Raw genomic sequence first — 12,189 nt, 5'->3', positions numbered from 1 at the left:
GACCCCGCCCACTTCCATCCCCGCCCACTCCCGGCCTGGAGCTCCGCCCCTTCCGCTCACGTGCACCCGGTGTGTGCACCGGGTTTAGGCCCCCTGCCTTGTCAGGGCCCGGCCATGCCAGGTGTAGCAGGCCTCTTGGATCTAACCGGGACCTCTTCTCGCAGCCCTCCCCACTCCGCACGTCCACTCTAGCCTTCCCGTTTCAAGGCCCATTCAGACCTGGCCTCTGACAGCCCCACTCCTGTTAAAGCCTTCACCAGGCCTAGGCTTTGCGCCTCCAGAGCCCTTGGGTACTAGCCCTTGCCGGTTCTCACCACGCTCACGCCCAGCCTGTATGAGGCATAGGCTTCGCCCCTTCCAGCTCTCTGCTTACACTTGTTCGGGTAGTAGGCAGCGCGATCTTTCCAGCTGGGTCATCAATTAGGTTTAGACTCACCCGCTCAAGCCCTGGGTACTGCCCCATCTCAGCCATCACTCTTCAAGCCCCTCTTCCTTTGTCCTTGGCCCCCGAAGCTGCATATAGGGAATCTGTTCCTGACTGCAGGCCTGGTGTGAGGGGCCTGAGCCGTAGCTTGGGGGGAAGGGAGAAGACGCCCCCGCTCGACAGCTTCTCTGGAACATGGAGGGTGGCGCTGGGCCAGCCAGCACACAGTTCCTGCACTGTCACTCTAGAGGTTCCGGCCTCTTGGCGCCCAAAAATCCCTTTCAGTCCCATGTCTTCAAGTCATTCGAGAGGGCACTTTGAGGCTGCAGCTGGGCAGAAAGGGCTGGAGGTCATGGTGAGAGCAGAGGGTAAAGGAAAGGAGCTGATGGGATTGTCGAATCACCCCATGTCCACCTCCTATGGGGAAAGCCAGCTCCCTGTCAGAAGTAGCGCCCCGAAGACAGCCCAGATGTTCCTGTCCCCCATTTTACAGCACCCTGGCTCTCCCCACAGCCCCTGACTGGCCTGGTATCCCCTTAGCTCTTTTCTGGATCTCCTCACCCAACAGTGGGGGCTAGGACCACAGGTCACTGGCCACCTCCCCAGTCCTTCCCCACCCCACCCAGCCCTGCCAGCCAGAGGCCCCTGTGACATTTCCCACCTCCCCCCTCTCTCCTGTTCTCCCACACTTTCCTTGTCTCCCCACCTCTTGGTCTCTACCTCTCTTCCCTTCCTTCTGCCTCAAAATCCTTGACCTTTCTTGGTGTCTTCTCCCCACTGCTCTTCCCCTGTGTCTTCTCTAACATCTCTTCTCTGTGTCTCTCCATATTTCTCTTTTCTGGCCTTTCCTTGGTCTTTCCACTCCATCCTCACCAACACCACCTCTTGGATTCCCAATCTCCCTTTCCTCCTTCTTCCACCTTCCCTCCCACCCCATTCTCCCCAATCTCCTCTTCTCCCACCGCCTCCTCTCCTCACAATATTCCTTGTTTTTGTCTCCCTCCATCCTGCTCTCTGTTCTGCCCATCCTCTTCTGTCTCCCTCTCCTATACCTCCTCTCTCTGTGTCTCTCCCCACCACCCACCCTTCATGGCCCCGTGCCCCGCTCCCCACCCTCTCAGCCAAAGCCTACAGCCCGGAGTTTTACTTCGACACCCCCAACCCCACCCGCAGCCACAAGCTGTCCAAGAACTACTCCTACGTGCTGCAGTGGACCCAGAGGGAGCCTGACGCTGTTGACCCCGTGCTCAACTACAGACTCAGTGTCCGCCAGGTGGGCCGAGGGGGACAGGGGCCCAGGTGCAGGCTGGCCCTGGGAGTGCTTGTCAAGCCAGGGGAAGGGGTTGAAGACACATTGACCCTCTTATAGAAGGCTCTTCTGAGCCAGAGCCACAGTATTCTGGACACAGCAGCAGGAGCTGGGAGGCTCTAGGGACTTATCCCCGCTGAACCAGTGCTCTGTGCATGGCCCTGGGAATTAGGCAGGAGTCTGCTGGGTTCATGTGGGGGAAGGGAGCAGAGCCATTTCTGCTCACAAAACACAGAGTCTCCTCTTACATCAGAAGCTTAAAGCAGGAGCTTAAGTCTCACCCACAGGATGTCTAGGATGCAGGGCCAGAGCCACCCTGCTGGTCTCATGTCCAGTCTCGTTCCATGCGGTTCCACCCAGCTAAGGGGTAGTTGGGTGGAGGGTAAGAGTGTGACCCCGGGGCAGACTGCCTAAGCTAAACATCAGTTCTGTATTAATTTGGGCAGGCTACATCTGTTTGGCCTCAGTTTCTTCATTTGTAAAATGGGGGTAGCTATAATATTCCACCTGATAGGGCGGTTATCTTGAGGATTAAACAAGTTAATAATCACATCGCATTTGGAGCAGTGCCTAGCATACATTAATTGTTCAATACTTGTTCATGTGTGTGTGCTCAGTCGTGTCTGACTCTTGCGACCCCATGTACTGTAGCGCACCAGGCTCCTCTGTCCATGGGATTCTCCAGGCAAGAATACTAGAGTGGGTTGCCATTTCTTCCTCCCAACCCAGGGATTGAATATCTCTTATATCTCATGCACTGGCAGGTGAATTCTTTACCATTGCCCCAAGACAGCCTGGGAGGAGGGGCATGGAAGGGGTGACTGCTCTGTCTTACAGATGAGGAAACTGAGGGCCCAGCTTCCTAGTTAGACCTTTGCTCTTTCTGCTCCTCAATGCTGCCCCCACAGTCACACCAGGGTCTGGGCAGGTGCTCAGGTGGAGGGCATGGCCTGTTGGGCATCTGGGACTCCCTGTATCTACAGTTGAATCAGCACAACGCCCTGGTGAAGGCCATCCCGGTGCGGCGTGTGGAGAAGGGGCAGCTGCTGGAGTACATCCTGACCGACCTCCGAGTGCCCCACAGCTACGAGGTCCGCCTCACGCCCTACACCACTTTTGGGGCTGGAGATATGGCCTCCCGCATCATCCACTACACGGAGCGTAGGTGGTGGTGGCAGCGGTGGTGGTGGGATAGGTGGGCCCATCTCATGCTCAGGGGACCCCTCATATTTCCCGCATGGTTCCTGAGCTTGGGGTTCCCCAATCTCCAGTGTCCTACTCTGTTACTGCAGGCCAGGTGCCTCTGGCCCCCAGTCCTGCTCTGGGGACCCTGTTTCCTGGTCCTAAGCCCAGGCACCCTCTACACAGCCCCACACCTTGGTTCTGACTTGATTTTCCTGCTTGCTTTCTCAGCCATCAGCTCTCCAAATTTGTCAGGTGAGATACCCCTGCCTACTTCTCCTTACCTTTAGGGTCACAAAGCTTCCCCTGGAAGGGGGGAAGGGACCCCCAAGAGATACCCAGAGAGAAAATAGCGTGGAGGCCCGCCATTGGCAGGAGAAGCAGGAGGGAGCAGGGCTGGGCTTGGAGATATTTGCATCTGGGATTTATTTTGGGGCTTAAAGGCTTGAAGGGAGGGTGGAGTCAAGAGGACATCTCTAACTCAGGGTCTTTTGTCCTCACTTAGCACCATTCACTGTCCCCAGAAGAAAAATGGAAAGATCAGGTTAATCCACCTTCTCTGTTCCCTGGGGCAGGGGTCCTTAATCTGAGATCCCTGGACTGACTGCCCCCCAAATGATCAGGGTGGGCCCATGAAACTGCAACCTGGAAGGGCCTACAAGTACTTCTTTATTTTCCCTAACTTCTTTCAGAAATTTAACATCCCCTTCAATGATGCATGTAGGAATATGGTGTAATCATTACCTGATTGACTTTGTCACCAGTGGAAATCCAGTGTTTTTACATCGCCTAAAAGTTGTTACAGCTATCTGTAAACATCATTTCCATTCATTAGTATTTCAAAACTACAGTACTTAGACTTAACACTAGATCTTGTGATTTAGTTAGATAATAGAGAAGCCCACTTATTATTATATCATGCATTTGTTTTTTGATGACCGTATTTCAGCATAATATGATTTCCTTTGTAACCCTATGCTTTTCATTTTATGCACCTAAATAATCTGCAATGGGGTCCTTAACTTCATTAGACATCAGAAGGGTTTGTGGCACCAAAAAGGTTAAGAAGTCCTGTTCCGGGAACAGATGTGTCAGGGGCCCTGTTGCCTGGTTTCTGGAGCCTTGGGATCCTGGGCCAACTACTTGGATGTTTGGGAACTGCCTAGGGGTTACCAGGAAGTTAAATCTGGATGAGGGCACCTGAGCAGGCTGACCTTCTTTGTCTTACTCCCTCCCCACCCTGCCCTGACTGCAGACAACACCTGCCACTTTGAAGATGAGAAGATCTGTGGCTACACCCAGGACCTGACAGACAATTTTGACTGGACCCGGCAGAATGCTCTGACCCAGAACCCCAAGCGCTCCCCCAACACTGGTCCCCCCACTGACATAAGTGGTACTCCTGAGGGTGAGGAGATGGCCTGCTGCTCCGAATGGAGGGATGCTTCAGGGAGGGGTCTAGCGCCGGGGAGCCCCAGTCTGAGGGGAGACACAGCCCTGCCTCAGGGAGCGCCAGTCTGAGGGGAGACACAGCCCTGCCTCAGGGAGCCCCAGTATGAGGGGAGCACAGCCCTGCATCAGGGAGTGCCAGTCTTAGGGGAGACACAGCCCCTACTCAGGGAGCCCCAGTCTTAGGGGAAACACAGCCCTGCCTCAGGGAGCCCCAATCTGAGGGGAGACACAGACCTGCCTCAGGGAGCACCAGTCTGAGGGGAGGCACAGCCCTGCCTCAGGGAGCACCAGTCTGAGGGGAGACTCAGCCCTGCCTCAGGGAGCCCCAGTCTGAGGGGAGACACAGCCCTGCCTCAGGGAGCCCCAGTCTGAGGGGAGACACAGCCCTGCCTCAGGGAGCCCCAGTCTGAGGGGAGACACAGCCCCTCCTCAGGGAGCCCCAGTCTGAGGGAGACACAGCCCTGGCCTACGGAGCAGCAGTCTGAGGGGAGACACAGCCCATACTCAAGGAGCTCCAGTCTGAGGGGAGACACAGCCTGCCTCAGGGAGCGCCAGTCTGAGAGGAGACACAGCCCTGCCTCAGGGAGCCCCAGTCTGAGGGGAGACACAGCCCTGGCCTACGGAGCAGCAGTCTGAGGGGAGACACAGCTCATACTCAAGGAGCTCCAGTCTGAGGGGAGACACAGCCTTGCCTCAGGGAGCTCCAGTCTGAGGGGAGACACAGCCCCTCCTCAGGGAGCGCCAGTCTGAGGGGAGACGCAGCCGCTACTCAGGGAGCCCCATTCTTAGGGGAGACAGAGCCCCTCCTCAGGAAGCCCCAGTCTGAGGGGAGACGCAGCCCTGCCTCAGGGAGCACCAGTCTTAGGGAAGATGCAGCCCCGCCTCAGGGAGCCCCACTCTGAGGGAAGACATAGCCCCTCCTCATGGAGCTCCAGTCTGAGGGGAGACACAGTCCTGCCTCAGGGAGCGCCAGTCTGAGGGGAGACTCAGCCCTGCCTCAGGGAGCCCCAGTCTGAGGGGAGACAGCCCTGCCTCAGGGAGCTCCAGTCTTAGGGGAGACACAGCCCCTACTCAGGGACCCCCAGTCTTAGGGGAGACAGCCCTGCCTCGGGGAGACACAGACCTGCCTCAGGGAGCCCCAGTCTGAGGGGAGACAGACCTGCCTCAGGGAGCACCAGTCTGAGGGGAGACGCAGCCCTGCCTCAGGGAGCACCAGTCTTAGGGGAGACGCAGCCCTGACTCAGCGCCACTCTGAGGGGAGACGCAGCCGCTACTCAGGGAGCCCGATTCTGAGGGGAGACACAGCCCTGCCTCAGGGAGCACCAGTCTGAGGGGAGACGCAGCCCTGCCTCAAGGAGCCCCAATCTGAGGGGAGGAGACACAGCCCCTCCTCAGGGAGCCCCAGTCTGAGGGGAGACTTAGTCCTGCCTCAGGGAGCCCCAATCTGAGGGGAGACACAGACCTGCCTCAGGGAGCGCCAGTCTTAGGAGAGACACAGCCCTGCCTCAGGGAGACCCACTCTGAGGGGAGACACAGCCCCTCCTCAGGGAGCCCCACTCTGAGGGGAGACGCAGCCCTGCCACAGGGAGTGCCAGTCTGAGGGGAGACACAGCCCTGCCTCAGGGAGTGCCAATCTGAGGGGAGACACAGCCCTGGCCTACGGAGCAGCAGTCTGTGGGGAGACACAACCCATACTCAAGGAGCTCCAGTCTGAGGGGAGACACAGCCTTGCCTCAGGGAGTGCCAGTCTGAGGGGATACGCAGTCCTGCCCACAGGGAGTGCCAGTCTGAGGGGAGACGCAGCCCTGCCTCAGGGAGCGCCAGTCTGAGGGGAGACACAGCCCTGCCTCAGGGAGCCCCACTCTGAGGGGAGACACAGCCCTGCCTCAGGGAGCGCCAGTGGAGGGGAGACACAGCCTTACCTCTGAGAGCCCCAGTCTGAGGGGAGACACAGCCTTGCCCTCAGGGAACCCCAGGCTGAGGGGACACACAACCCTGCCTCTGGGAGCCCCAGTCTGAGGGGAGACACAGCCCTGCCTCAGGGAGTGCCAGTCTGAGGGGAGACACAGCCCTGCCCTCAGGGAGCCCCAGTCTGAGGGGACACACAACTCTGCCTCTGGGAGCCCCAGTCTGAGGGGAGAGACAGCCCTGCCTCAGGGAGCGCCAGTCTGAGGGGAGACACAGCCCTGCCCTCAGGGAGCCCCAGTCTGAGGGGAGACACGCTCCTAACCTACTAGACTGGGAAGAAGAGAAGCAGCCAGAAAGCTAAGAACTCACAAGTCCTGGCCCAGAGTCCTGTGCTGTGCTGAGGCAGGGAGGACAGATTGGGGTGGTGTGAGGCACCTGGGATTCAGATAGGTGATAGAAGGGCAGAAAGGAGTCAGGTGGAAAGGGGACTGGGAAGGCTGAGGAGGAGAGTGTTGGTACATCTCCCCTTCTCTGAAGGCTACTACATGTTCATTGAGACGTCAAGGCCCCGGGAGCTGGGGGACCGTGCGAGGTTGGTGAGTCCCCTGTACAACGCCAGCGCCAAGTTCTACTGTGTCTCCTTCTTCTATCACATGTATGGAAAGCACATCGGTGAGTTGAAGGACCAGGGAACCTGCCCGAGTGAGTGCTGCTGCTGGGAGGGGGCAGGGGTCCACCAGAAGCTGGGGACTGGTCTGCCTAAGGCCTGGGCTTCCCAACTCGGCCAGATCACAGGGAGTGTGATTGTAGAGAGTGTGAGCAGAATCTGGGCAAGAGGAAGGTCCAGAGAACCAGCTTGTCTGAGATAATCAAGATAAGACTTGAGATAATCAAGTCTTCCTGAGTCTGCAGAGAAAATGGCTTCAGCAGGATGAGGTGGAAGTCTTAGAGGGGATGGAGAAGTCAGCTAAGAGGCTGCATATATTGAGTGCCTGCCAGGTGACTTTCTGGATGCTCTGCATCTGTGGTCTCATTAACACTCACAGCCACTGAGTGAGTGAGGTATTACCATATAAACCAGAGAGGTTAAGCATATGCCCAAGATCACACAGCAGCCCAGTTCTGCTGACTCTCCCAAGCCCTAAACACAGGGTTGGAAGGGAGCTGATTTGTGAGCAGTGAGGGGAAGTCCTACTTCCTATGCACAACCGTGAACCCAAGAAGTGTGCCCTTCGGGAAGAGACGGCTCTGGTAGGAGCGTCACATTAGTCAGTGAACTTGTCCGTTCAACCGTCACCTCCAGGCGTCCTGCTCTGTGCCTGGCTTCGGGTACTTCAGAGAACAGGATGGACAGGTTCCTCATCCTCTTGGCACCTCCAGTCAAGTGGGAGAGACAGACATGAAATAACTCGTTGCGCCAGGTAGAATTTAGCGACCACTGTGATGTGTGTCTGCAACAGCAGGACGGGGGTCGATGCAGCTGATAACAGGGAGACTTGACTGACTCTAGGGACCTGATTATGGAAGACTGCTGAGGAAGTGACAATTTTAATTTTCTTTGTTTACATATTTACGGGAAAGGTAATGTCTTTTGCACAAGTCAAAAGGTACATAATGAGAGCCCCCTTCCCATCCCAGTCCTCCTGCCACCTAGAGTGCCTCTCCAGAGGCAATCAAGGTACTAGATTTGAGGGGGGGCGGCACACTTCCAGAAATGCTTTATGTGTATAGAAGCCAGTACACATGTATCCTTTTTCCCCACATTTTATATACTGCGTTCTGTGCCTCTTGACAATCATGCCCTAAGAGGTCACAGAAATCTTCACTGTTCTTCTTGGCTTCACAGCAGGGGAAGTGACTTTAACCAAGTGTAGACCTAAAGGCTCATTGTGAAGTGTCCACAGCTGAAGCAATGGGTCAGGCTAAACTGATGAACCAGAATAAGGGGGATGGGACCTTCTGCAGCCGCTGGAGCCCTCCAGGCTCTCTGCACAAGCCAGTTCATTCGTGACTGAGTCTGGACTTTGTGAGAAGCTTCCTGTGAGATAGGTGGGGGTGGGGATGAGCGGGACCACATTGCCCACCTAGAGTAACCAGTTCAAACCAATCCTGGTTTGCCCCAGCCTTTCCTACCTTTAGCACTAGAAGTCCCACATCCCAGGCAAACCAAGACAGGTGGTCATTTTGTCCTCAGCTCAGGAGAAGCACGGGGAACCCACCTGGCAAGAAGAGCATGTTGGATACAGGAAGGCCCTGGGAGATTAAGCTTTAAGAGCTGGGGTGCCTGGGAGCAGAGAAAGCCCTGAGGGAGCTGTCTGTGTTCCAGAGCTTGCTAGGTGTCCCCCAGTAGGTGGGACAAACACCAATCATTGAAAACTCCTGGGAGGCAGACCTGAATTCCACCTGAGGAAGATGCTATAAGCACCAGATCTGCCCAGCAAAGGAGTCCGCTATTCTGTCCCTGGGTAGGAGGAGCGTCTAGCCGGGTGCTGTGGAGGGGACCCCTGTGCCAGGTGATGTTACTCCCCCGCTCAGCCCTCTTCCCTCACTGTCTTCTCCAGGCCTCCCACACCTGGTCCGCCCCTGCCTGCTTCTCTGATCTCATTTTCTGCTGCTCTCCCGTGACTCCACTCAGCTCAAGCACACTGATCTCCTTGCTTTTCTTTTATATTTGAGGCAGGTTCCTTCGTGCCTTAGAGGCCTTTACTTGTGATGTTTTCCCTGACCTGAAATGTTTTTCCCCCATCATTCAGGTCTGCTTGGAGAGGTCCCTGACAGCCCCACGTAAAACACTTTTCCATCCCTTTCCTGTATTATATTCTTTATTGTGGTTTCCACCCAACGAGCATAAGCTCCAGGAAGCAGGGTTCTTTGTCTTATTCATGGATGTGTCCCTGGTGTCCAGAACAGAGCCTGCTCAATTAGGTGAATGAGTGAATGAAAGGGAAGTAGTGGAGCCTGGATTTGATGACCCCTGAGGTAACTTCTAACTCTGAGATGCTATGAAAGTCCCTTTTCAGTCCTGATGACAGTCATAGAAAGTTCTTCATTGAGCATTCAAATACTGAGAGCAGGTAGCAGTTTGATGGGAGCTTTCCCTGTGGAATCAAATGAGAGAAGATGAGAATCCCAGTAACTACCACTCCACAGAGTGGGGAGTGCTCTGGGCAAGGGGAGCTACAGTTTAAGGCCTCAGAATTCACAAGTAGCACAGAGGGCTCCCACCTCCAACCTGGGAAGAATTCCTGGAAGAGGTGGTGTTTCAGAAAGACCTTGAAGCACAAAAAGATTTGGTCAGGGGAACATAGTAGGGGAAGGCATCTCAAGCAGTGGGAACAGACCCTGGCAAAACCCAGGGTCTGCAAAGCTGGACTATGTCCAGGCTGCAGACTGTAGCTCAGTTCAGCTCCGGAGGTGACAAAGAAGAACATAGTGAGCAGGCGCCCTTAGGGCTCTGGCTGAGCCTGTGAAAGGCTGTCAGGAAGAGGGGAGATCTTGGAGCTGGTGGAATGACCAGGGAAGGGGGCAGAACTTCAGTTTTGGTTTGAGCAGTGAAAAGGTGGGGTTCTCCCATTTGAGTCCTTGGAACAGGGTGGTGAAAGAGGAAGGAAAAGTTTGAAGATTGAGGCTAGACCCTGGGGATTCGGGGATTGGGATAGGAGAAAAATCTCCAAGAAGGGGGAAGAGAGGGAGTTCCCCTTGGGGGCTGGTGAGAAACCCAAAAGGCACTGGGGCTTGGGCCCTGCCTATGCCAGTGTGGCTCCTCCCAGCCCTCTGGGTGCTGGCTGCAGCCCTCTGAGGGCCCCGTCTGCTGGCAAGGGTCCCCACAGGCCTGGGATCTTTGGGGTGTTCCTCCCCCAGGCCCAGACCTGCTGCTGGGGTGGGGTGGGCATTTCCTGCTGTCCTGGTCCCTCCTTTCCCCACCCCTCCCACCCCACCTGGCAGCATCCACAACCACCTGTCCCCAGACCTTGTGTCTCGCTGACTCTCCTTGGTCCAAGCCAACTCCTTTGCTCTCAGGCAGGTAACATTTGGTGGCCCTCCCCCACCGGGGGTCTGTCTATCTGGTGTCACAGATGGTGTGGCATTGTCTGTGGTCAGTGCCATGGAAATGCCAGGCACCAGGTGCCACCTAAGATTGATTCCCCTTCCCTCCGAGCCAGGTCTTCATGTCACAGGGGGCTCGAGATAGGCTGGCAGCACCAGTGAAGGGGCACCCCCTTGTCTGGGTGCTCCTTGCCAAGGCTGGATCCACTCTTCCTTTTTCCAGTGCCTGTTAGCACCTCCACAATTCCAGGCCCCTGGGTCTGTGGGCAGAGGGGCTCAGCACCCCCTAGGTTAATACCTTCAAAATTTCACATTTTACCACGGCTATGTAGCACATACACTAATACTTTTCTTTAAGTCACCTCCTTTTTTCTTAGCTTTGTCCTAAGCATCAATATTAGAGAAGTTGTGGATTTGAAGCGCTCACTTTATTCACCTCTTAAAACATAAGTATTACATTTTTATTGAGGTATAATTGACATTATATTAGTTCCAGATGTACAACATTATGATTTGACATTTGTGTATATTGCAAAATAATTGCTACAATAAGTCTAGTTAATATCCATCACCAGAATATTTTTTCCTTACGATGAGAAACTTTTAAGATCTACTCTCTTGGCAACTTTCAAATATGCAATACAGTATTAGTAACTGTAGTCACCATTACATTACATCCCCAGGACTTATTTTATAATTGGAAGTTCAACCCTTTTTAGTTTCTTCACCCATTTCACCCACCCGCCACCCTTCAAGTGTTAAATTTTTAAACTTGGTTCCTGTACCATCAGGAGATTCACTGGTGGTGCTAGTGGTAAAGAACCCACCTGCCAATCCAGGAGACATAAGAGACGTGGGTTCGATTGCTGTGTTGGGAAGATCCTCTGGAGAAGGTAATGGCAACCCATTCCAGTATTCTTGCCTGGAGAATCCCCACAGACAGAGGAGCCTGGCGGGCTACAGTCCATGGGGTTGCAGAGAGTCAGACATGACTGAAGCAATTCAGATCAGATCAGATCAGATCAGTCGATCAGTCGTGTCCGACTCTTTGCGACCCTATGAATCCCAGCACACCAGGCCTCCCTATCCATCACCAACTCCCGGAGTTCACTCAGACTCATATCCATCGAGTCAGTGATGCCATCCAGCCATCTCATCCTCTGTCATCCCCTTCTCCTCCTGCCCCCAATCCCTCCCAGCATCAGAGTCTTTTCCAATGAGTCAACTCTTTGCATGAGGTGGCCAAAGTACTGGAGTTTCAGCTTTAGCATCATTCCTTCCAAAGAACACCCAGGGCTGATCTCCTTCAGAATGGACTGGTTGGATCTCCTTACAGTTCAAGGGACTCTCAAGAGTCTTCTCCAACACCACAGTTCAAAAGCATCAATTCTTCGGTGCTCAGCCTTCTTCACAGTCCAACTCTCACATCCATACATGACCACAGGAAAAACCATAGCCTTGACTAGATGAACCTTTGTTGGCAAAGTAATGTCTCTGCTTTTGAATATGCTATCTAGGTTGGTCATAACTTTCCTTCCAAGGAGTAAGCGTCCTTTAATTTCATGGCTGCAGTCACCATCTGTAGTGATTTTGGAGCCCAGAAAAATAAAGTCTGACACTGTTTCCACTGTTTCCCCATCTATTTCCCATGATGTGGTGGGACCGGATGCCATAATCTTCGTTTTCTGAATGTTGAGCTTTAAGCCAACTTTTTCACTCTCCACTTTCACTTTCATCAAGAGGCTTTTGAGTTCCTCTTCACTTTCTGCCATAAGGGTGGTGTCATCTGCATATCTGAGGTTATTGATATTTCTCCCGGCAATCTTGATTCCAGCTTGTGTTTCTTCCAGTCCAGCGTTTCTCATGA

The 12,189-nt window shown here is 54.5% G+C and overlaps 1 protein-coding gene across 1 annotated transcript in view; it reads left to right on the top strand.

Moving 5' to 3' along the window:
- Nucleotides 1–12,189, top strand: part of MDGA1 (MAM domain containing glycosylphosphatidylinositol anchor 1) — a 97,458-nt gene that overhangs the window by 48,650 nt on the left and 36,619 nt on the right. The window contains exons 9-13 of the mRNA XM_010848740.1: nucleotides 1,546–1,697; nucleotides 2,717–2,894; nucleotides 3,147–3,170; nucleotides 4,171–4,323; nucleotides 6,813–6,947. Of these exons, the coding sequence (XP_010847042.1) occupies nucleotides 1,546–1,697; nucleotides 2,717–2,894; nucleotides 3,147–3,170; nucleotides 4,171–4,323; nucleotides 6,813–6,947 (642 nt within the window). The remainder of the gene's footprint in view (nucleotides 1–1,545; nucleotides 1,698–2,716; nucleotides 2,895–3,146; nucleotides 3,171–4,170; nucleotides 4,324–6,812; nucleotides 6,948–12,189) is intronic.

Source organism: Bison bison, unplaced genomic scaffold (genome assembly GCF_000754665.1).
Source record: "Bison bison bison isolate TAMUID 2011002044 unplaced genomic scaffold, Bison_UMD1.0 scf7180017864270, whole genome shotgun sequence".
In the NCBI taxonomy this organism is placed as follows: Eukaryota; Metazoa; Chordata; class Mammalia; order Artiodactyla; family Bovidae; genus Bison; species Bison bison.
Note: the sequence above shows the minus strand (reverse complement) of the source record. Positions and strands in the feature narration are given on the sequence as shown.